General features: G+C 39.6%; 1 protein-coding gene and 1 long non-coding RNA gene across 2 annotated transcripts in view; both read left to right on the plus strand.

Annotated features, from left to right (window-relative positions):
* Positions 1 to 4,066, plus strand: part of PCNX1 (pecanex 1) — a 269,570-nt gene extending 265,504 nt beyond the window's left edge. The window contains 1 exon segment of the mRNA XM_030213968.1: positions 3,363 to 4,066. Coding sequence (XP_030069828.1) covers positions 3,363 to 3,503 — 141 coding nt within the window. The 3' untranslated portion in view covers positions 3,504 to 4,066.
* A 2,704-nt stretch (positions 4,067 to 6,770) lies between these two features.
* On the plus strand, positions 6,771 to 24,679 carry LOC115477788. The gene is made up of 3 exons (XR_003943375.1): positions 6,771 to 7,181; positions 11,862 to 11,864; positions 24,667 to 24,679. It is a non-coding gene; the product is annotated as an uncharacterized LOC115477788 (long non-coding RNA).
* Positions 24,680 to 25,174: the final 495 nt, after the last annotated feature.

The raw sequence follows: 25,174 nt of genomic DNA on the forward strand, positions 1-25,174 counted from the left end.
GTAAAGAAATATTTTCTGCAATTTATTTTAAGTTTTCTACTGAGTTGCTTCATTGCATGCCCCCTAGTCCTTGTATTTTTTGAAAGAATAAACAAGCAATTCATGTCTACCCATTCCACTCCACTCAGTATTTTATAGACCTCTATCATAAATCCCCTTAACTGTCTATTCTCCAAGATGAAGAGCCCTAGCCTCTTTAGCCTTTCCACATAGGGAAGTCGTTCCAACCTTTTTATCATTTTCATTGTCCTTCTCTGTTCCTTTTCTAATTCCACTAGATCTTTTTTGAGATGTGGAGACCAGAATTGCACACAACATTCTAGGTTTGGTCACACCATGGAACTATACAAAGGCATTTTAATAATTTTGGGTTTTCACCATTCCTGTCCTGATAGTTCCTAACATTTTATTTGCTTTCTTAGCTGCTGCTGCACACTGAGCAGAGGGTTTCAATGTATCATCAATGATGACACCGTAATCTTTTTCCTGGGTGGTGACATAATGTAGAACCTTGCATCATGTAGCTGTAGTTTGGGTTCCTCTTCCTTGCCAGGTCTTGTAAGGTCCTCTTGCAATTTTCCACAATCCTCTTGTGATTTAACAACTTTGAATAACTTTGTGTCATTAGCAAATCTGATCACTTCACATCCTGTTTTCAGATCATTTGTGAATGTTGGAAAGCAACGGTCTCGGCATAATTCCCTGGGGAACCCCACTATTTACTTCTCCATTGAGAATATTGACCATTTAACCATACTCCCTTTCTGTCTTTTATCTAGTTCTTATCCCACAAAAGGGCACTTCCTCCTATCCCATGACTTTTTGATTTCCTCAGGAGCTGTTACTGAGTTACATCGTCAAATACCTTCTGAAAATCCAGATACACTTTATCAACCAGCTCACCTTTATCCACTTGGAATGTAATCCACCTAGAGAGACCCCTAGATCTGATAAATATTTTCTTCTAGTAAGAATGTATAACATCCTACTATCTGCTTGACTGGAGAAGCTGGTAAGGCGCATACCAACTAGTAGGAAAAAAGCACAAAGGGCCTTCGAGAACAAGTTATCGTCAAAATGTGCCTTTATTAAAACACCCGACATGGTCCGTGTTTTGGCAGCCTACCTGGAAAACAATGAGCGCAAACATAGTCTAAGCAGCGAAGTTTAGGGTCTGGAAGCCCCAATGTTAAATGCAGACTTAGATATTGTTGCTTTCATAGAGACCATGGTTCAGTGACTCTCATGAATGGGACACAATCATTTCAGGCTATAATCTTTTTAGAAGAAAAGAGATGACAAAAAAAAGGAGCATCAATACTGTGTGTGGAAAAACAGTATTAATGTGGCTGAAATGCAGGGGACCTGTAGAAAGAGAGAATCGGTGTGGATCTTCTTGGAAAGAGAAAGATGGAATCTCTATCCACATAGGTGTTTCCTACAGACTTCCAACCCAGAGAAGCTGGACAAAGATCTGGTCATCGATGTTAGGAGTAATAGAGAAGGTCAGGGCCGTGCTGATGAGGTAAGCGCCACAGGGGGGCGCTTGCCTTTGAGGGGCGCCACTGCCCTGCCGTCCGTCTGCTCACTTGCAAAATCTTTCACCTGAACTTGTGATACTCCTATCTCTGCTGCCCTCCCCTTTTCATGCAAAGGAGCAGTATTAATTGAGGCAGGCACGCTCTTCAAGTTACGTGAGAATACAACCAGATTGCTATTTATGCTTCGGTTTGGGGCTAGCTCCTCAGTCAGGGTGAGTTTCAGAGCTTGAAACAGCATTCAAATTAAAGAGAACCTGAAATTTTAAAAGTGCTAAAAATAAGTTTTAAAAGTATTTGCCTTAAATCTAATTGCAGAATTCAGGTGCTGGGCGTCTTGGTTGTCATATGCTCAGATTTGTTTAAATCATATGCAAATTAGTCCGGTGTTTTTCACTAAACATTCCCATGAGTGTCTGTATGTTAATCTGCATTCAAATAGCGCTCTCTGATTGGATGATCAGCTTCTGTTAAGAAATCTGCCCGGGAAGTGAACAGAGTGAGAGCTGTCCTTTGCCAAGAGAGACATCCAGCTGTGACTTCCTGTGTTTGTTGACTGAAGTTATAAAAGAGTGCCTGATTGTGGTAAATGATAATCTGCAGGGGGGCACCAGAGACCCTAGGCACGGCCCTGGAGAAGGTGCTGTTACTGGGAGATTTTAGCCTGCCAGGTGCAGATTGGAATTTTCCATTTATAGCATCAGAAAGATCGTAGATGCCTTTCAAAGTACTGTGCTCAGACAGTGATGGAACCCACAAGGGAAGGGGTGATGCTGGATCTAGTACTCACAAATGAAGAAAGTGTGTCTAACATCTGGGTGAGTGCCCACCTGGGCAGTAATAATGATTACACAATATGGTTTGATTATAAGAGGTAAAGCGGAGTGTAGACACACACAGCTCCAAGTCCTGGATTTCAAACATGCTGACTTTAGTAAAATGGGAGCAAACCTGAAGAAAGAGCTGATGGGTAAGAGGATATAAGAGAAGTGGTAAGACAGTAGTCCAAGCTTGAAGGAGCTATAAAATTGGCAACAGATCTTTATGTAAGGAAAGTAAATAAAAGCAGGAGGAAAAGTACAAGTACACTGATACGATTCTCCAAACAAGTGACTGAAAAAAATAAAGGCAAAAGAAATAGCATTCATGACATTTAGAACATAGAAAAGAATGCTGGATAAAACTCAAGAAAAGAGAAATATGGCAGAGTTTAAAAAAGGTTTGGCCGGCTTCCTAAAGGAAAAGTCCATAGACCGTTATTAAATTGGACTTGGGGAAAATCCACTATTTCTGGGATAAGCAGTATAAAATGTTTTGTACCTTTTTGGGATCTTGCCTGGTATTTGTGATCTGGATTGGCCACTGTTGGAAACAGGATGCTGGGCTTGATGGACCTTGGTCTTTCCCAGGATGACAATACATGTAAAAGAACAGGCAGAAGAAAAACTGGGATAAAGAGGAAAGCTAGAGATGGAATTGTAAACATGAGATGCTGAGAACTGTTAAATGGAGAGAGATGAAATAAAAGCGGACATGGTAAACAAATACTTCTATATTCAGAGAAGAAAATCCTGATGGAGGGCTCATAGCTATGGCTTGCACATGAGATAACAATAGAAAGTATTTTTTTGTTTTAACCAATCTCTATAAGTGAGGTATTGTATTTTCTTTTTCATACTTATATTTTTGTAATGATTTACAAATTTTTCAGTGTTTCTAGACTAAAATGCCACCCTCTACCATTTTACCAAATCTTTTTAATATTTAAAATCTTCTTTTGTCTTATAAGCAGGTAACCTTTCTTTCTTCCTTCTTATGGTACAGGTGATTCACCGCTGGGTGCCTTGCAGCAGAGATCCAGGTAGTAGGTCCCACATTGACAAAACCATCCTGTTGATACAAATTGAGGACAAATATGTGGCAGTCATTGAAACTGGAATCCTTGAACTTGGGGCCGAAGTCTAAACTGATGCTTTAAAAGTTAAAGGACTCAGAAATGGGATGAAAGGAACTTGCAATTTTGTGGTTTTATTGTTGCCATCCCAGCAGTTCAAAGACCAGACCTATCATGAAGAAGAAACCCTGAACAGAAGGACTTCCTTAAACCCTGAGATTTTTTTTAATCATATGTGTACATATATATTTTTATGTTCAGTTACTTGCAGGGAAACATCTCTGATAGTTAAGATCTGTTAAAAACCATGGTTTTTTTTTCTATGCCTTTCATATGCTTTAAATCAACAATCTACTGTAGTTTAGTTCAAAAATATGATCTCTACATATTTTTCTAATTTGTTTGCCAAAAATAGTTGCCATGATTTGTTAAATAGCATGCGAATTCGTTTGCTCTATTTTTTCTTAGTTTTTACATTGAGTGTAAAGAAATTTCCTGTTCAGCTTATCAGTTTTATGTAAAGCAGCAAAACACAAACACATTTTGAGGCTCCTTTTCAAAGCATGTAGACTTACAAAGTTACATAGGTTTTCTATTGAATTTTGTAAGTCTGTGTGCTTTGAAAATGAGCACCTTTATCTCATTTCTTGTGACCTAAAAAAAAGAAAGTAATGAGGGAACTGCACTTTTTAAAAATTTTTTTTTACAGCAATGCACTAAAAAGAAAATCTGAGATTACTCAGAACATTATTTATATAAAAAGGTAAGATACCATTATTTAAATTGCCTTTGGGATTACCCTTTACCTTTGCTGTGTAGTATCTTCAGTTTCCTTTCCTGTCTCCTCTTCTGCCCTGTCCCCTTTTTATAATCACGGGTGGTAGTGCTGTAGAGCGAACTTACTTTTTCTGCCTGTACTTCAATGTGGTACATTCTGTTTACAGTGTATGGAAGAATGGTAGACGTCTATTACTGAGGACAGCAAGCATATCTTAGATGATTTTCAGTGAATTCTATTCTAGTGATGCACAGTTCTGGAACATAATGCTACTTTGTCACAGTTGGGTTCACAAAGGATTTGGCATGTACCCCTCCCTCTGGGTTGTCTGCCGTCACTCTCGCTGCTGTTTTTCCTTTTGAAAAGGAAAATGACCCCTTTTAGATATTGACTGGTTTTAGCGTCTTTCATCTGCAACACAAACGCCATATAACACTGCTGAATCAAACGTGTATCTCCCACAACTGATACCATTGCTGGTCAGTTTCAGATGGATAATCCGTAATACACTGGAAACAAGGGCCATGATGTGAGCATCTAGTATAAACTCGAGTCAGAATTCAAATGGAGTCATGTAAACAATTTAGCCAAATATTTTTGGCTTATTGCCATCAGATAGGTGCAGCCATCTACCATCTCTCGTTTTTGTTTCTCTACTTTCATCCTTTATTACTCATATATACTTTGTATCTGTGAAGTTGACTTTATGCTTGTTTTGCCTACCAGCATTTTGGTTGGATTTTCTTTCATGTATATATTCGGAGAAAAATGCAATGAAAATCTTCATAGTCAACACTGAAATTTAGATGGTTGGTCCCCCAATCAGACATCATTTTATATATACAAAAGGGAAGTGTACGTTTTTGTCTCCTTGCTTGTGCTGTTTTTACATGGAGTTCTTTTGTTTGGAAGCAGCCACCTCTTTCCTCTTGAAGTGGACAATTGTGAATGCTGTGTGGATATGTGGAGTCAACAACCAGATTGTAGGGATACCTTTTTATTGTTACTATATGTGTCTTTGTCAAGCTTTCAAGAGTTATCGTGATGAAGAAAGGATAACTCTCCAAAGCTTGTCAAAGGTACCTTTTTATCGAACTAACAGTATATCCACCTACTTAAGTTTTGACCCTAATGTCCTCATGAAGTGGAAATTTGGTTTTGTTTACTCATCTTCTGTCTCTCTTGCAACTTCAAAATAAGGAACTGATCTATAGTAAAATTTCCCAGTATTTTGGGGATGGGTTAATCAATAAACAAAATATTTGAAATGTTAATTATTATACACTTTTATAATGACACTAAGTGCATATTTGTACTATAAATATTGTGTGCTCAGTTCTGGGGAAGGAGAGAAAATGTTGCTGCTGTTCTGTTGCCCCTGTTTAAGGTGCACCTTGGAATTAACTCTTCCTACCCTTGGTAGGGTTTCTGGAGCATTCCTGGGAATGCCATATCAGAAAGGAAATCAAAGATGTTGAGAGAAAGTGGGAAAGGCAAAAAAAAACAACCCAAAAAACTAAACATTCTGTACCAGATGTTAGCCAGTTTAGAAGAACAATCAGGAAATACTCTCTCATGCTATTTTATTTGATCTGACTAAGCCTTTGGGGTCATTCATAGAAAAATGGTCCAAGTTTTAACAGTATTACAGTTCATAAATCTGTGTACTTTTCTGCATGTGTCATACTTTGTGCAGTATGTTTCAGAATTTGGCTGTGATGGTTAACAGTACACACCCATAGATATCAAGTACTGTAGGTATATTGCAAATGTATAAGGCCTTAGGAAATACAATTAGTATAACTGCAAAGAATTAAGAATCAGCAGTAAGATTTGGGGACTGATTTCATCATGTTATGGCATCCAATAACACAACCTTCCACTACACTTCAGTTTACTAGTAGCAAAAGAATATGTAGTGGCCCATCAGAGTTTTTCCAGTTGTAGAAAGATTCAAATTTGCCACAAATAGGACAACTCTTTTAGTTCAGACCAATTACATTTTTCTTAAAATCAGTGGATTGAAAAAATGATTGTTCTTATACTGAATTAGAACCATGAAGATGGCTGTCAGGCTATGACTCCCCCATCTTCCTTTCTGCCCACATTGCTCATCTTTTCATGAAACCTTTACTGCCCCTTTGGGTGTGTTTGAATTGGTTCCACGTTGATAGTATAGAACCTCCTTAGTAAGCCTCCTATCTCTTTTTTGTTTGTTTGTTTGTTTGTTTAAAAAAAAAATTGATACACCTCCAGTCCTCATACCCTAAGTGATTTGTAGCAAAATACAGCAACACATCTTAGAAACACTTTACTTCTCCACTCTCCGTCAGTATCTGAGATTACTGTGAAAAGGATTACATTTGATAGCAAAAGAAGCTACATGAGGCAGACCTCAAATTTTTTTTTCTCTCTGTAATATTTTAGATCAGTGTTTTCCAAGTCCAGTCCTGGAGTACCCCCTTGCCAAGTCAGGTTTTCAGGATATCCAAAATGAATATGCATGAAAGAGATTTGCATATAATGGAGGCAGTGTGTGTAAATCAAGTTCATGCATATTCATTGTGGATACCCTGAAAACCTGACTGGCAAGGGGGTACTCCAGGACTGGACTTGGGAAACACTGTTTTAGATCACGCGCTAACCTTATTTCTGAGGATAATGAGTTCCATAAGCCTGGGCCAGTGATTAAAACTGCATGATTACACATAGCAAATTTGTGTGCCACCATCAAAGATGGAACTTTCAACAGTCCCTGATTTTGAGAATGCAGGGCTCTCCTCCGATAATAATTAATCAAAGGGAACATCACATTTAGAGGCTATGACAATCTCGATGCTTTAAACAACATTAACAAATCCTTGAATTTAGGTCATACTATCATTGAAAACGAGTGCAGGCCTTGTAACACTGCAGCAGTATGGTCTCTTAAATTTACCCCAGTAAGGAGCAACAACATTTTGACCTTATTGTTGCCATAGAAAGACCAAACAATGAATTTTAAAAAATCTGTGGAAGGTAAAACTAGATGATGTAATATCAGATGAAAAGGCCTTCAAATCTAGAAATACACCAACATATTGAAAGGGATGACCACTTTGTTCCCAGTCTACAAATTCAGGGTCAGATATATGTAATATTACTATTATCCTACTTGCTAAGCCTTTCCTCATTGTCGGTCCAAATATATGCTGTTTCATCATCAACCCTTGAAAAATCAAATGTGCTTCATAGTAACATAGTAGATGACGGCAGAAAAAGACCTGCATGGTCCATCCAGTCTGCCCAACAAGACAACTCATATGTACTACTTTTTGTGTATACCCTACTTTGATTTGTACCTGTGCTCTTCAGGGCACAGACCGTATAAGTCTGCCCAGCACTATCCCAGCCTCCCAACCACCAGAACAAGTGTAAGGTACTGTTGTACAGCATGAATAGCGCAGTATAAGTAACAAATGTGTTAAAAAGCAGTAATAGACTTAGATCAATGCCAAAGATTTCTGAAGGATCCAGAAGATTTTGATGCAAAGGAGTTCTAGTTCAGCCTTCATCTTAGAACATTTCCTGTGCTAAATTTAAAGTAGGAAACATAGACACAGAGAAGTGAAAGAGATGAACAATGCATATAGATTTTCTTTAGGGGTGCATCTACCAAAATATGCTACTATGTTAGTGTACGTTACCCGTGCATTATTAGGGGCCCTTTTACTAAACCACGTAGGCGCCTATGCGCGCCCAACGTGCATCAAGTTTGAGTTACTGCGTGGCCCTTGCAGTAATTTCATTTTTGACACATGTCCGCTACGCTCGTCGGAAAATAATTTTTCTGGCGCGCAGCAGAAACCGGGCGGTAATTTGTCATTCTACGCATGTAGATGATTACTGCACGGTTAACGCGTGGGACCTTACCGCTAAGTCAATGGCTGGTGGTAAGGTCTCAGATCCAAAATGGACGTGTGCCAATTTTTATTTTGCCGCACATCCCATTTTCGGCAAAAAATTTTTTAAAGACTTTTTTTTTTTTTTTTACAAGTGCTGAAAAATGGATCTGCACGTGCCCAAAACATGCACCTACACTAGCGTAGCCCATTTTTCAGCGTACCTTAGTAAAAGGGCCCCTTAGTAAATAGATCCCATTGCATAAAATAAGACCTGCAGTAACTGGCACATATTAGTCTATAGTAATGCTTTTTAGTAAAGCTACCTCTTATTGTGATAAAAGCAGACAATATACAATTATGGTCGGTGGCGGTGGCCATAAAATCTCTCAAGTTAGCTCATTTATAGTAATAGTTTGCTTCCATACCTTCATGGATTTCAAAAACTAGCCTTGTTATATATTGAGCTTTAGTTGTCATTTTGTTGAGCCTGATTGCTGCATCAGTTCTGCAAAATTGTAGAATAAAATCTGAGTTTACTAATAGTTACTCTTTTTTCCACAATATGGGACCTTCAGGATTCTAGATCTCATCGAGGCTAAGCAATCTCCTCCAATCCTCCCAGGCACCTGTCAGGTTTACAGGTAGTTAGAAATCCTAGAAGCTCACGTTGTTCGTACCTCATCTTCCTCCTAAGCTCAAATAAAATGCATCAGTCACGTTCCTAAAGTCTAGTGTTTTAGAGAGAGAGCTGCTGCTGCTGCTTCTCATTTATTGTCTTGTTTTTTGGGGGGAGGGGGGAGAAGGGGTTATGGGGGGTTTTATATACATGCCTGAGCCTGTAAGTTGTCTCATAAGCATTGAAGGCAAAACGCCCTATTTCCTAATAATGTATTCCCATTTTTTGCTTCTTATAAAAAAAAACTTTGAATAGGGTTTAAAAAAATTTTTTCTAAGAAAAGATTATTTTTATGAAGTAGGATGGAATGCCTTTGTATAGATATTTTAAGGTCCTTCATATTAGAAATGTTAGTATCACCAATATTGTGTGAGGAAGGGGATAGATGATCATGGGGAGGGGAAAGAATAGGAGCAAATATTACACCAGTGTGATATAATATGTTTATTAAAGGAAGTGTTGCCTTCCTTTAAGAGAAACAGAGCCAGTGGTAGCATTGAACCAGTTGCTTTGTGTGCCTTTGAGTATTGCTGTAATGAAATAACACCTGGTCTCATGATCTGTTGTATCTTATTAGTCTTGCTGTGTGTTGCAGACAAAAGTTGAGGATGAGATGGCTGCACCCAGGAATTTCCAGGAAATAGATATATTCTTACTCTCTAAGGGGTCTTTTTACTAAGCTTAAAATGACGTACCATGGGATGTGCTCAGACGTCCTGTAGTAATTTTCAATTCTGTTTGTGCAAACCAAACCGCGTGCTTGAACATTTTATTCTTATCACAGAGGGAGTGTGGGGGCAGAGAGCAGACACTTCTGCACTAATCAGCGCATCTACATTACATGTGGTAACAGCGGTTAGCATATCTGGATTTAAAAAAGGTTTGGACAAATTCCTGGAGGAAAAGTCCATAGTCTGCTATTGAGACAGACATGGGAAGCAACTGCTTGCCTTGGGATTTGTAGTATAGAGTGTTGCCACAATTTGGGTTTCTGCGCGGTACTTGTGACCTGGCTTGGCCACTGTTTGGAAGACAGGGTACTGGACTAGATGGACCATTGGTCTGACCCAGTATGGCTACTCTTAGGTTCATTACTGCACAGAATTAGCATGTGAGCCCTTGCGGCCTACAAAAGTTGTTGGGAAGTGCACACGTGCTAATATTTTTAATGACTGCAAGCTAATGCAAAGTTAGCACATGAATGAAAACTCAACAACGGGGAGATCTCTTCAAATTAATCTATATATCACAAATACAATACAAGAGATACTCTTCTCAAAGTCTGAACTAGCAAAAAATATTAATAGAAGAGAGGCGTAAGGAGGAAAAAGCCTCAAGAAGCTCCCAGCATGATATAGCTATGGGAGCAGGACTGCTTCATCACTGGCTTTAAAAAGCCTCCTCTATAAATGTTATTACGCCTCTTAGAATTTAGCCAAAACAAATTTGAGCCTCTGTCGGATCAATATCACTTGCTCAGTAGTGTAAACAGAAAGAGTGCTATGCAGCAGCAATTAGCAGTCACTTAGCTTTTTTTGGCTTCTTCTTTTGGTGCTTCCTTTTCCACAATCAAGATCGTGACCTACGATGGCCAGCGTTTCGTTAGCCTGCTTCAGGGTCTGCGAAGATACGTGTGGAGAGCACTTTCTGACCACCAGACCCTGAAGCAGGCTAACGAAACGCTGGCCATCGTAGGTTTTGGCTTAATTTATTTTTTGGCTAGATTCTAAGAGGCGTAATAACATTTATAGAGGAGTTTTTTTAAGCCAGTGATGAAGCAGTCCTGCTCCCATAGCTATATCATGCTGGGAGCTTCTTGAGGCTTTTTCCTCACGCCTCTCTACTATTAATATTTTTTGCTAGTTCAGATTTTGGGAAGAGTGTCTCTTGTATTGTATTTGTGATAGAAAGTTAGTACATGGCCATTAATTCAAAAAAAATAGGTAAACTGGCCATTTTTTGGCTGTGGTAAAAATGGCCTTAGCGCAAGGGAAAGATCCTCGTAAGGAGCCCGCTTTTTACCCCAGCTTAGTAAAAGGACCCCTAAGTGTTTGCAGATAAGCAGCAGGACCACTTGCCTTTTCTGGTGAAAGTAATGCAGCCTGTGCATTAGATTTTCAAAGAGGATTCTCTCATTCTCTGTGTAAGGCAAAACTATATTTTCAAAATAGAATGCTGGATCGTATGAATGCTATTCAGTTTCTAATATTTTTACACTAGTATTTCCAGCAGAAATTATTCCTCTATATGTATGCAGCTGATAATGTCACAAAAGTAACAACTCTCTCAAGGTGTTTGTTTATTTCACCAGATTATGTAAAAGCCAGATACTGTGGCTATAAAAAAAAAAAAAAGAGAGAAAAGCAGCTCTGTGGGAAGAGGTAACTAGAAGGATTGAAAGGTTAATAGATTCACACTAAGGGGATGTAGTCTTGCATATGTGGGTAATACTGGGATGCCAAAATCATACTTCACCACTACCAGCATATGGAGCTTGACCAGGGATAGGGTTTTAAATGTACTTAATGTGTGTCTGATATAATACTGTATGTATGTGTGTGTGTTGGAAGCAGCTTGTAAATATTATATTTGTTTAAAATAAGGAAAAAAACTTTTTTTTTTTTTTTGAAATGTTAAAAAAGAAAACAGTATTGTTAGTGGGAAAACCACTAAAATAAAATGATTTTCTTTTTATTTTGTTGCTTCTGATTTTGTGTGTGTGTTTTATAGGGCTTTGTTGAAGGTTATGAAGTAAATAACACTTGAAGAAGTGAGGGATTCCGTGGAAATTCATCACTCTGGCACTGAATGTGCAGGGATCATTCACGAGAAAGAAAGCACTTATCAAATCAGAAATTTCAAAATTCACTCGGGGGCCCTTTTACTAAGGCACTCCGAAAAATGGCCTGCACTGGTGTAGGTGCATGTTTTGGACACGTGCAGGTTCATTTTTCAGCATGTCTGCAAAAAAAAGCCTTGTTTGGGGAGGCAATATTAAAACCATCATGTGTCCATTTTTAGCATGAGACCTTACTGCCACCCATTAACTTAGTGGTAAGGTCTCACACTTTAACTGGGCAGTAATCCTCAGCGCGTGTACACTGCCGATTACCATCGGGTATGTGCCACGTGGTAGAAAATTTCTACCACATGTTTTGAACATGCGTGAAAAATGGAATTACCGCCTGGGCAGTAATTCTAGTTTGCACGTAGGCTCCTACATGCCTTAGTAAAGGGGGTGATATGCTTAATAAAAGAATGAAATCTCTCAAAGTTCGTTCTTGTTTCATGATGACTTACCGTTCGATATAGAAGCAATCAGAATTCAGATACAGACCCAAACATCATGCAAGAATTTGGCAGAAGCTAGTTTTGTTTTGTACTGGGGTATACTGAAAGTCAAATTTGTTTCAGAATCCCTCTTTCCATCTCATTATTTACACTGATATTAACTGCACTGATGATGTTTATTTTTTAAACTTCTCTTTATTAGTCAACTAGTAAAAAAGGCCCATTTCTGACACAAATGAAACGGGCGCTAGCAAGGTTTTCCTTGGAGTGTGTATGTTTGAGAGAGTGTATGTGAGAGTGACTGTGTGTGTGTGAGAGAGAGTGAATGTGCGAGTGTGTGTGTGAGAGAGAGTGAATGTGCGAGTGTGTGTGTGAGAGAGTGAATGTGCGAGTGTGTGTGAGAGAGTGAATGTGCGAGTGTGTGTGAGAGAGTGAATGTGCGAGTGTGTGTGAGAGAGAGTGAATGTGCGAGTGTGTGTGTGAGTGAATGTGCGAGTGTGTGTGAGAGAGAGTGAGTCGGTGCGAGTGTGTGTGAGAGAGAGTGAGTCGGTGCGAGTGTGTGTGTGAGAATGAGTGTGTTCAAGTGCGTATGTGTGAGAGAGAGTGTGTGTGTTTCACACAGATACAGTGTGTGCGAGAGAGAGTGTGTGTGAGACACAGACTCTGTGAGACGGAGTGTATGAGACCAAGAGAGTGTGTGAGTGACTGTGTGACACATAGAGTGAATGTGATACAGTGTGTGAGAGTGAGAGAGAGAAAGACATTGACTGTGACAGAGAGTGTGTGTGTGACAGATACCCCCCCCCCCCCCTCTCTGGTGTCTGAGCGTTACTGTGCAGGACGCTGAGCTCTGGCTGTGCTTCAAGGAACTGACCAATCCTGTTTAATAGAATGCACCTCCAACATTCTGAAGCCAAGAAACCTCGTGTGGTTGGTCACTTCTGCTTGTGACGAACCCGGAAGTACGTGATGTCAATTCAGGAGATGGATACAGAGAGCAGGAATGCCTCAGCCATGTAGTCAGCTTCAGAATGTTGGAGGTGCGTTTTATTATATAGGATGCTTAATTGGCAAACATTACACCTAATATATTTGGTTTTCCTTCTCCCGTCACAGACTTGGTCACTGAAAAAATGAAAACTAAAAATGATAGCAACTTTTCAGAGTTTCTTCTTTAAACTTAATGAACTTCATATAACTTTATAAACTTAATTACCTGAATCCAGCAACTCAAAGAAACCCAAACTTGTTATGAACTTAATGAACTTTATATAACTTCCCTCTCTGTTTCCCTAATGTGTCTGTACATATCTATTTCAATTCAAATAACATCACTCTATATTTGTTTCTTCACCGGAGGAGGCTTTCGCCCACGGCACTATGTAAGCCACATTGAGCCTGCAAATAGGTAGGAAAATGTGGGATACAAATGTAACAAATAAATAAAATAAACTTAACTCTTTTTTTGGAAAAATCAAGAGAGATTGTAAATGTAAAAATATATAATTTTATTATTAATCCTTTTTTTTTTCAATACATTTTCATTTTCACGCTAGGCTTTTAACTACAACAGTTTTATGCAAAACATAAAACTCACTGAGCTAATTTCATTTTACGCTAAGGTAAATAACTGCTAGAGGGTATGGATGTGTGCCATTAGCGTGCAGCCATTTAAAAAGGAGGAGTGGCCTAGTGGTTAGGGTGGTGGACTTTGGTCCTGAGGAACTGAGTTCGATTCCCGGCACAGGCAGCTCCTTGTGACTCTGAGCAAGTCACTTAACCCTCCATTGCCTGCTGCATTGAGCCTGCCATGAGTGGGAAAGCGCGGGGTACAAATGTAACAAAAATAAAATTAAAAAAAAAGTTACTGTGCGAGTACTTACCGCCACCCATTTTGTAGGTAGTATAAAGGCTTATTCGCTATCTGTGCATTATCTAGTTATCCTGTGCTGTTTAGCACAGGAACTTTCTGATCTCTGACATGCCCCCTCAAAAAAATATTTTTTAATGCTCACACATCTGGAACCACAGGATATGTGAGCTGCATTAGTAAAAAGGCCTCTAAAAGCAAAACAATAAAATACATAAAAATAAAATAGACTATACACTAGTATAGCCCCTTTCACAAGCTAAGCTCCATTAAATTACTCATTTAGGGGCCCTTTTTCAGAGGCATGCTGAAAAATGGCCTGCAGTAGAGTAGACGCGTGTTTTGGGCGCGCGCAGAACCATTTTTCAGCACACTTGTAAAAAAAAAAATGCCTTTTTAAAATTTTTGCCGAAAATGGACATGCGGCAAAATGAAAAGTGCCGTTCGTCCATTTTGGGTCTGAGACCTTACCGCCAGCCATTGACCTAGTGGTAAGGTCTCGCGCAGTAACCAGGTGGTAATGGTCTATGTGCATAAAATGCCGATTACCACCCACACATGAGAAAATTAAAATATTTTCCGGCGTGCATAGCAGACGCGTGGAAGTTACTGCAAGGGCCATGCGGTAACTCAAAATTGATGTGTGTTGGGCGTGCGTAGGCACCTACGCAGCTTAGTAAAAGGGCTCCTTAGTGCCTGTTTTAAAGAACCCATGATTGCAGAATTCCATAAGGGGCGCTAGTGTGTGATCTCCAGCTAAAGAACTGTTATTACAATGGCCAGAAGAGGGCAGAATTCCCTGATAGGCTTATGGTACTAGATTGTAGCCCTGACTCCAATTGAACTGAAAGCCAAAAGCAACAGGAGAAACCCACAGAGTAAAACAAATTTCCTGTAAACAGCTATTCTGTCTGTTCTTTATTCAATCTCCCAATTTCCTCATAAACTTACTACATGGCTACAAACGTCATTTGATATTAAAGTTAAAATTGTTATTCATATTTTGTTTACTTTGGGTCCTATTTACTAAGGCATGTTAGCATTTTTAACGCGCCTACAATTAGTGCATGCGCTATTCATATAGGCACCTATAGGGATATGGTAGGTGCATACACAGTTAATGCATGTTAAAGACGCTAACGTGCCTATAATGTGGCCTGGTAAACAGGGCCCTTAGTACTAAAATTCCTGTTCACTTTTCATTGGAACAGTTGTGCGGGTCAAGACTCATCTATATCCTGAAAGACAAAATTGTCCTTGCTCCTGTGTTGCTGATATGAACTGAAGAAATGTCTTAAGTTAGTCCAATATAAAGGTATTGCCTTGTTTTTTTGTCTCTTCCTTTTAAAAATTTTTTTTTTTTTTTTTTTAGAAATTTTAAGGAGGAATTTAACTGTTAATGTCATTTTTTATCCTCCACACAACTTCACAACTAACTCATTTTATCTGAAAGTCTCAAGGACTGAAGTCCCAAAGTCAGAGCAATGTCTGCATATTCTTTAAAGCATAATAATTTGTCACCCAACCAAACCCACTATAATCTGAATATAAGCTTAAAATTGATTAGTTGAATAGTTCTGTAGTAAATATGTGTGTGTCTTTCTCTTTCATAGTGAAAGATGTGCTGTAAACACCAAATAAAATACTTCTCACAAGATGGCAGCACAAGCATATGCCTGAGATTTTATTACTGTTAGAGACCTGAAAAGCCAGTAAATTAACATTGAAATCCTCTGACTTAGAACTATTAATTTCTCTGAACTGTGAGCTCCCCTGACTTCAAAAGTGTACCTGAAGTGATTTTGGGCATCTCACTGTGTCTGCTGGTACAACAGACTAGATATGTGAAAATAATGAACTTGGTATGTCTGATGGAGTAGAAACAACTACAGTACAAGCTCTTCTTGTTTTCCTGTTCTCCCAGCCACAATTGTTCCTTTCTATATGATATTTTTGGATTGTAAACCACTTTACTTGATTTTGAAAGGCAGTATATCAAGAGTGCAATAAACAATAATATTGTAATGGAAAATTTACTGATGCCATTCAGAATATGAACTCTAATACTCCCAAATTAAAAGGTTAATGGAGGAGGAAAAGAAGGTTCCCATAAGGAAACAATGGGGTGGAGGAGGGTGCATTTCAAACCCTTCCTGAAGTGCACCCTCACAAGCCGTTTGCTGTATCATGGTTACAACCAGAGGTCAACCCTTCCAATGTGGCATGCTATGATGACCAAGGTGAGATGTATACTTTGCTTGATCTGGGGCCTCCCACTGCTGGGCCTCAGTCTCCCCTTATCAACCAACCTAGGTGGGTGTGAAAATATTAAGTGGACAAATTTGTTAGTAAGCCAGGCCCTGCTACAACATCTGAAACCACAAAAAGAGATGCAAGCAAGAAGATGAAAAGATGACAGACAGCATTTCCTTCTTCCCTGGGAAATGAGGCTTTAATGTCTGAGCTTACATAGTTGGTTGTGGCAGCATTGGTTGCCAGATTTTAAAAACTCTCAGAAGAAATAATGACTGTCCAGCAGATGCTTACAGACCTTGACAGTAGGGTGAACAAACTGGAGCAACAAGTTTCAGATTTGGAGGATGTGGCTCGCCGAGCTGTAATGGACTTTACAGCTTTAAAAGCTTCCCTTCAAGCACATGCAGACAAGCTTGAGGATCTTGAAAATAGATCTTGGTAAAGCAACCCCTGATTTATTGGTTTATTGGAGATACTGACCTACTGGAGGCCTTTGAAACCTGGCTGGAATTGGGAGCATCCATTACCAGCCCCTTTGAGGAAGCTGTGAATAGAACATGTGCATAAGCCAGGCCCCAACAAGCCCAGCTCCAATCGCCCTCAAGTGATCATTGCAAAGTTTAACTATTCTCATCTAGAGGAGATCCTGCACAACTATAAGGTTAAAAAAGGAATTGTGCTTTGACACTCATGCAATTAAATAATCCAAGACTACTTGCTCCAATTGACCGTGAAGGGCAGAGAATTTATACCTGTTTGCAGTGAACTCTATAAGTGAATTCTGATTTATGCTGTACCCAGTGGTTCTGAAGGTCCAGCATGAATGCAAGTGGCATGTATGTGCCATGATGGAGGAGGCCAAAGTCGTATTGGATAAATTAATATTGGGAACTGCAGGGGAGTGAATGCTTAGCTTCAATGTGTCAGAAAACTATGGGATTTCACGTCAAGATACATGGGTGAGACTTGGCTTATATTCAGCTGGAGCCTATCCAATGTTGTGGCTATATATTACTAGGTACTGTTTAATGAAACAGATTTTTTTCATTGATCTGTGTGTTGGATCTATGCTGGGTGTTCATATATTTAATATGCACTCAGGTGTGAGATCTACTACATTTCTTTGAAGGGGTGAATCAAAGTGGATAAAGCTGAGCCGGTCGATATTGTGTATCTGGATTTTCAAAAATTATTTGACAAAGCACTTCATGAAAGACTCCTGATGAAATTAGAAAGTCGTGGGATAGGAGGCAATATCCTATTATGGATTAAAAACTGACTAAATAATATAAAACAGAGAGTAGGTTTGAATGGTCAGTATTCTCAATGGGGAAGGATAGATGATGGGGTTCCCTAGGGGTCTGTGCTGGGACCTCTGCTTTTTAACATGTTTAGAAAAGAAATAGAGATGGGAGTAACTAGTGAGGTAATTAAATTTACTGATGACACAGTTATTCAAAGTTGTTTAATTGCAAGACAATTGTGAAAAACTGGAAGAGGACCTTATGAAACTGGGAGACTGGGCATCCAAATGGCAGATCATGTTTAATGTAAGCAAATGCAAAGTGATGTACAGTGGGGGAAATAAGTATTTGATCCCTTGCTGATTTTGTAAGTTTGCCCACTGACAAAGACATGAGCAGCCCATAATTGAAGGGTAGGTTATTGGTAACAGTGAGAGATAGCACATCACAAATTAAATCCGGAAAATCACATTGTGGAAAGTATATGAATTTATTTGCATTCTGCAGAGGGAAATAAGTATTTGATCCCCCACCAACCAGTAAGAGATCTGGCCCCTACAGACCAGGTAGATGCTCCAAATCAACTCGTTACCTGCATGACAGACAGCTGTCGGCAATGGTCACCTGTATGAAAGACACCTGTCCACAGACTCAGTGAATCAGTCAGACTCTAACCTCTACAAAATGGCCAAGAGCAAGGAGCTGTCTAAGGATGTCAGGGACAAGATCATACACCTGCACAAGGCTGGAATGGGCTACAAAACCATCAGTAAGACGCTGGGCGAGAAGGAGACAACTGTTGGTGCCATAGTAAGAAAATGGAAGAAGTACAAAATGACTGTCAATCGACAAAGATCTGGGGCTCCACGCAAAATCTCACCTCGTGGGGTATCCTTGATCATGAGGAAGGTTAGAAATCAGCCTACAACTACAAGGGGGGAACTTGTCAATGATCTCAAGGCAGCTGGGACCACTGTCACCACGAAAACCATTGGTAACACATTACGACATAACGGATTGCAATCCTGCAGTGCCCGCAAGGTCCCCCTGCTCCGGAAGGCACATGTGACGGCCCGTCTGAAGTTTGCCAGTGAACACCTGGATGATGCCGAGAGTGATTGGGAGAAGGTGCTGTGGTCAGATGAGACAAAAATTGAGCTCTTTGGCATGAACTCAACTCGCCGTGTTTGGAGGAAGAGAAATGCTGCCTATGACCCAAAGAACACCATCCCCACTGTCAAGCATGGAGGTGGAAATGTTATGTTTTGGGGGTGTTTCTCTGCTAAGGGCACAGGACTACTTCACCGCATCAATGGGAGAATGGATGGGGCCATGTACCGTACAATTCTGAGTGACAACCTCCTTCCCTCCGCCAGGGCCTTAAAAATGGGTCGTGGCTGGGTCTTCCAGCACGACAATGACCCAAAACATACAGCCAAGGCAACAAAGGAGTGGCTCAGGAAGAAGCACATTAGGGTCATGGAGTGGCCTAGCCAGTCACCAGACCTTAATCCCATTGAAAACTTATGGAGGGAGCTGAAGCTGCGAGTTGCCAAGCGACAGCCCAGAACTCTTAATGATTTAGAGATGATCTGCAAAGAGGAGTGGACCAAAATTCCTCCTGACATGTGTGCAAACCTCATCATCAACTACAGAAGACGTCTGACCGCTGTGCTTGCCAACAAGGGTTTTGCCACCAAGTATTAGGTCTTGTTTGCCAGAGGGATTAAATACTTATTTCCCTCTGCAGAATGCAAATAAATTCATATACTTTCCACAATGTGATTTTCCGGATTTAATTTGTGATGTGCTATCTCTCACTGTTACCAATAACCTACCCTTCAATTATGGGCTGCTCATGTCTTTGTCAGTGGGCAAACTTACAAAATCAGCAAGGGATCAAATACTTATTTCCCCCACTGTATATAGGAAAGAGGAACCCAAATTATAGCTACATGATGCAAGGTTCTACACTAGGAGTCACCACCCATGAAAAGGATCTAGGTGTCATCAATGGTGATAAATTGAAACTCTCTGCTCAGTGTGCAGAGGTAGCTAAGAAAGCTAATAGAATGTTAGGAATTATTAGGAAAGGAATGGAAAACAAAAATGAGAATGTTATAATGCTTTTGTATTGCTCCATGGTGTGACTGCACCTCAAATACTGTGTGCAATTCTGGTCACCGCATCTCAAAAAAGATATAGTGGAATTAGAAAAGGTACAGAGCAGGGCAACAAACATGGTAAAGAGGATGGGATGACTTCCCTATGAGGAAAAGTAAAGCAGCAAGGGCTCTTCAGCTTGGAGAAGAGACAGTTGAGGGGGAGATATGATAGAGGTCTATAAAATACTGAGTGGAGTGCAATGAGTAGTTTATTAAAATTAGATATACTGCCCTTCAAGGGGTGGTGTACAAAGCTAATTAAAAACAAGCTGGAAAGGAACTAAAAATAGCAAACAGGAAAGACTCTTTCCAAAAATACTAGGACTAGGGGGCACGTAATGAAGCTACTAAGTAGAGAAGTTCTGAGGGAAGAGGACATTTCTCTGGGTAAGTGATATTATTTTGCTCTGTGCTTGGTAAATTAAATATTGGTTTTAAAAGAGGAATTGTAGGATATTGATAAACATAGAATTAAAAAAAAAAAAGAAGAAGCAAACTTTATTAGCTAGTCTCCATACCCTTTTTCTCATTGTATTAAAACTTGAATTTTCTGCCACAGCATTAACAGACAGACTCTAGAAGGCACAGCAGGGCCTAGTTCAGTCCTCATTCCCACCCACCCCTAGCTCAACTCTTCATTCATAGTTAATCTAATTAGGACAAGAGAAGAGTTTTCATTAGAGTTTTAATTACATTTAATTAGTTTCAGAGAAGCAAACAGTAAATAAATTACATATTACACCATATAATCTTAACTTTTTGTATTCATCTGATATCCCTAGTACATTAGGAAGTTTTAATTAAACAGCTCTATAATACTAAGATGCAGACAGCAGTCCAGCAGCAATAGGGGTGCTATCCAGTCTTTTGTATTGAGTGTCATGATTATCTCCCGGTTGGTGAGAGGTTATATCTGTGTGCTCGATAAGGCTCCTAGCTCTCAGAGAACGAGTCCACTCTCTTGAAGCTACAGTAGCAGACTGAGGAACTGAGGGAGACCTGCAGGGACATTGTAGAGAAGTCCCACCTCCAGTCTGGCAGACCCTGTGCTGTCTTGGAGGAGGGAGGTCTGAAAAGAGAGCATCACTCTGGTGCAGCTGGAAGTAATCCTGTAGCCAGGACCAGCCCACCAGGGGATTCAATATCCTCTCGCACCGCTCCAGGAGCTTCTTCCCAGGAGGGAAGGGTTAGGGTGGCTGTTGTAGTTGGTGATTCAATTATTAGGCATGTTGATAGCTGGGTGGCTGATAGACATGAGGATTGCCTGGTGACTTGCCTGCCTGGTGCAAAGGTGGTGGACCTCGTGCGTCACCTAGATAGGATTTTAGATAGTGCTGGGGAGGAGCCGGCTGTCTTGGTACATATGGGTACTAGTTACATAGGGAAATGTAGGAGAGAGGTTCTGGTAGCCAAATTTAGGCTCCTACATAGCTCAAATCCAGAACTTCTAGGATAGCATTTTCCAAAGAAATAGGCAGAGCTCCAGATTCTCAATGCGTGGATGAGGCGATGGTGCAGGGAGGAGGGTTTTAGATTTGTAAGGAACTGGGCAACATTCTGGGGAAGGGGGAGCCTATTTCAGAATGTTGAGCTCCACCTTAACCAGAGTGGGACTAGGCTGCTGGCATTGGTATTTAAAAAGGATATAGGGCAGCTTTTAAACTAGAGCCTGGGGGAAGGCCAACAGTCATTCAAAAGTGCATAGTTCGGAACAAGGTATCTTTCAACGATATCACCAAAACAGGGATGATAGGGTATCCCAATAACGAGGTTGCAATAGAGATCATAGTAGGCCAGGTGTCTTTAAATAAAAATCAGACAAAAGATTGCAAAGAAATACTGACAAGTACTGAGCATGATGTAAATAGGAACAACAAACATAGTTTGAAATGTCTATATGCGAATGCCAGAAGCCTAAGAAATAAGATGGGAGAGTTAGAATATATTGCACTTCATGAAAATTAGATATAATAGACATCTCTGAGACCTGGTGGAAGGAGGATAACCAATGGGACACTGTCATACCAGGGTACAAATTATATCATAGTGATAGGTTGGATCAAATTGGTGGAAGGATAGCATTGAATGTTAAGGGGGTCCTTGACTCAGATTGAAAATTCTGCATGAAATAAAACACATCTTAGAATCCCTTATGGATTGAAATTCCATGTGTAAAGGGGGAAAGGATAGTGATAGGAGTATACTACCATCCACCTGGCCAGGATAAACAGATGGATATAGAAATGTTATCAGAAATTAGGGAGGCTAAAAAACTGGGGAACACAATAATAATGGGTAAGTTCAATTACCCCGATTTTGACTGGGTAAATGTAACATCAAGGCATGCTAGGGAGGTAAACTTTTATGGCACAGCTGGTACAGGAGCCAAAAAGAGAAGGAAAAATGTAAGGTTTTAGTGGAGCACATGATCTGGTGCAGGAGGTAATAGTGCTGGGGCTGCTTGATAACAGTGATCATAATATATATCAGATTTGATATTGACTCTACACTTCTGTGCATTAGATTTTAACTGCCAAACATCAGACCAGTCTTCTAATTTTTGTAGATCACTTCTCATGTTTTCTGCTCCCTCCAGCCAGGGCATCATCCACAAAAAGACAAACTTTTCCTTCTAACCTTTTACCAATGTTATTCACAAAATTATCATAATTATGTTTTCGGAATTAATGAAAAGGGATTCCGATACCTACAAGATCTTGTAAAAGTCCAGGTACTGGAAGTTCCCTTCACTCCTCTTCCCAGCCATTTACCCACTTGGTTATAACATTTCACTAGATCTTTTTCAGTGCTAGGCCCAAACTGCAACAACCTACCTTTGGAATGGTGAGAAGAAAACCATCATTTAACGTTTTGTACAATAGTTTAAGGGACTGTTGTATAGAGAATTGTCCATACCTTGAAGGGTGGAGTTTTAGCATGGTATTTTTTTTGTCATTTTACTTAATTGCATGCCATATGGTCTATTACATTTTGTAATTTGTGCTGTCTATAGCCTTTTTTTTTTTTTTTTTTTTTTAAAGAAGTCATTCACATTTTCAATGTGTAAATACTGGTATTTACACATGTATACAACATACACATGCATATGCAAACAAGCTAGTATTTACATCTATCTGCACTGCCTGTAGATTGTAAGGGGGAGAGACTTTGAGCAGAGCCAAGATCTGCATGTCTGTTCCCTATTTCATAAAAGGAATGCACACGTGCGTCCTGAATTTCAGCTTTGGGACCTACAGCTGCTCCAACATGTATAGATTTTTATAAAACACTTCTTTCGACCAGCCCTTTACAGGAGCGATTTAACTTTAGATTCATGATCTACCACTAAGCTTTGTCAGGGTCTTCCTTATTCTACCATTTTTTATTTCCCTATCCAAACTGAAAGATTTTGGTCTCTAATTAGCAAGTTTTCCAAATGGCAGACATACATGTGCAAATGTTGACATACACGTAAGTTCTGAAGTACCATGTTACATATGTGTCAGCACTTACATGTGTATATTGCAGAATTTCCCCTCGCTGTTTTCCACATCTATAAATTTTAAATGGAGGCTTTAACTGCACATCCTACTTCATATGAATCCTATTCATTTCTGCTTTTTTTTTGTTTTTGTTTTTGTTTTTTTAGAATAGGCTTTGTCAGCAGATTCATTTCTAAAATACTACCAGAATAGTACACATCCTGACCCGGACATATCCATTCTGATTTCTATGTTTCATCTAAAATGGGCCTTCACATATTTGTATTGCATTTTAGGTTGCTTTACTTATCCCCCAAAGGAAAGTATTTATTTGAATTGATGGAAGATAAGCATATACTAAATGAATAGAATACAGCAGAGGCTTATATGTTCCGTTTGATGTGCAATAATTTTGGATGATGTAGCTGAAGTAAATCTTATGACTCAGAAACCACAATTCCCCACAGAAACTACTACATGACTTCTTTTATTAAGAATTTATTAAAAGACATTCCACTAGCATATAAAAAAAATAACATAGCCTGCATCAATGGAAGAAGGTCCTTATTAAAAGTAACTAAGCAAAGGAAATTTGGATTTTTTTTTTCAAAATATTTTATTGCTTTTCATAATATAACAATGACAGAGAAGAAGCATTCCAGAAAGCAGAGGGAGTCAGAAGAAGAAAAAATAAAATTGCCCAGGTGTCTGATATGTGAATCTTTAGTGTGGGGTTAGGACTAAGTCTGAGTAGATTGGAGATAGATTTCCAAAGAAGACCAGACTTTTTTTTTTTGTGGAGATTGTCGCCCGAGACGTCTCTGCCATGGCAAACTCAAGCTTCTGATGTTGTAGGACTGTATTCCACCAGAAATGAATATTCAATAGTTGTGCAGATTTCCAGTTCTGTAGAATTTGCCTTTGAGCAATAGTAAGGAGAATGTCTAGGAACTTTGCTTGTGACTTTGACAGTTCGAGACATTGAGATGCAGATTTAAAGATGATGATGGAATAGGACAGGTCATCTGCTATAGGTAGGATCTTTTGAATGGTGTTCCAAACTTCTTTCCAGAAAGCATGAACCATTTGACACTCATACATCATGTGTAGGAAAGTGCCTACATGTTGCGAGCAATGCCAACATTTGTCTGATGAGTTCAGGCCAGCAGCTGCTAGATACAATAAGAAAAAGATTGTATAATCAATATAAAAGGCTGCCGTGTGACAGAGCTTGAACATAACTATGCATTAACATAGCATAGAAAACGCTATCAGTGCAAACAAGTAGTCTGGTAGATTCCATACTTAGTGAGAAAATTAAGAAGACATGCCATGAGATTGCACTTGATCTAAATATATTTGTAGCTGATCAGGAGAGTAAAAAAAAACTTTGTGGAATTGTGGAGGGTTACTTGCGTGTGAGCTGGATACTGCAAGCCATACCGAGCTCCGAGAGACTTAAGGTGGGCTCTGAGCTCCAAGAAGGCTTTCCGTTTTCTAGCAGTGGATTTTGCTAGGTCAGGAACCACCAAAAGTCTTTTTCCGTCGAACTGGAGATCCTTTATCGTGCAAGCTGCTGTAAGTATAGAAAGAGCTTGTTGAGATCTGAGAAGTTTAGCAATAATCGGCCTTGGATTTTGCATGCCTTGTTTGTAGTAAGATGGCGACCTGTGCGCTCTTTCAAATTCTAACGGTACATCAGGCTTTAGTTGTAGAGCTTTCGGAAACCAAGTAGACAGCAAATGAATAACATCAGTTCCCTCAACTCCTTCCTTGAGACCAATGATCCTTATATTATTTCTTCTATTTCTATTTGAGAGGTCCTCGAGTTCTAGTTCCAATTTATGGAAACGTTGTTCAGACTTTTCCTGTTGCTGCGACATTAAAAGCGCAGTTTTATCAGCCTGTGTCAGGGTAGAAGAAAGAGATTGTAGGTCCTCTTTGAGATCACACGTAGCTTGAAAGTGCTTTGTGGTGAGGTCTTTTAGTGATTTTATATCCTCCATTATAATTTCCACTGTAGAGGGTGGTAGCCTCGAGTGCATGGCCTTTTCCGGCGTGAGCGGATCTGTTTTCGATCTCTTAGAACCAGTCAG

This window comes from Microcaecilia unicolor, chromosome 9, assembly GCF_901765095.1.
Source record: "Microcaecilia unicolor chromosome 9, aMicUni1.1, whole genome shotgun sequence".
NCBI classification, from domain to species: Eukaryota; Metazoa; Chordata; class Amphibia; order Gymnophiona; family Siphonopidae; genus Microcaecilia; species Microcaecilia unicolor.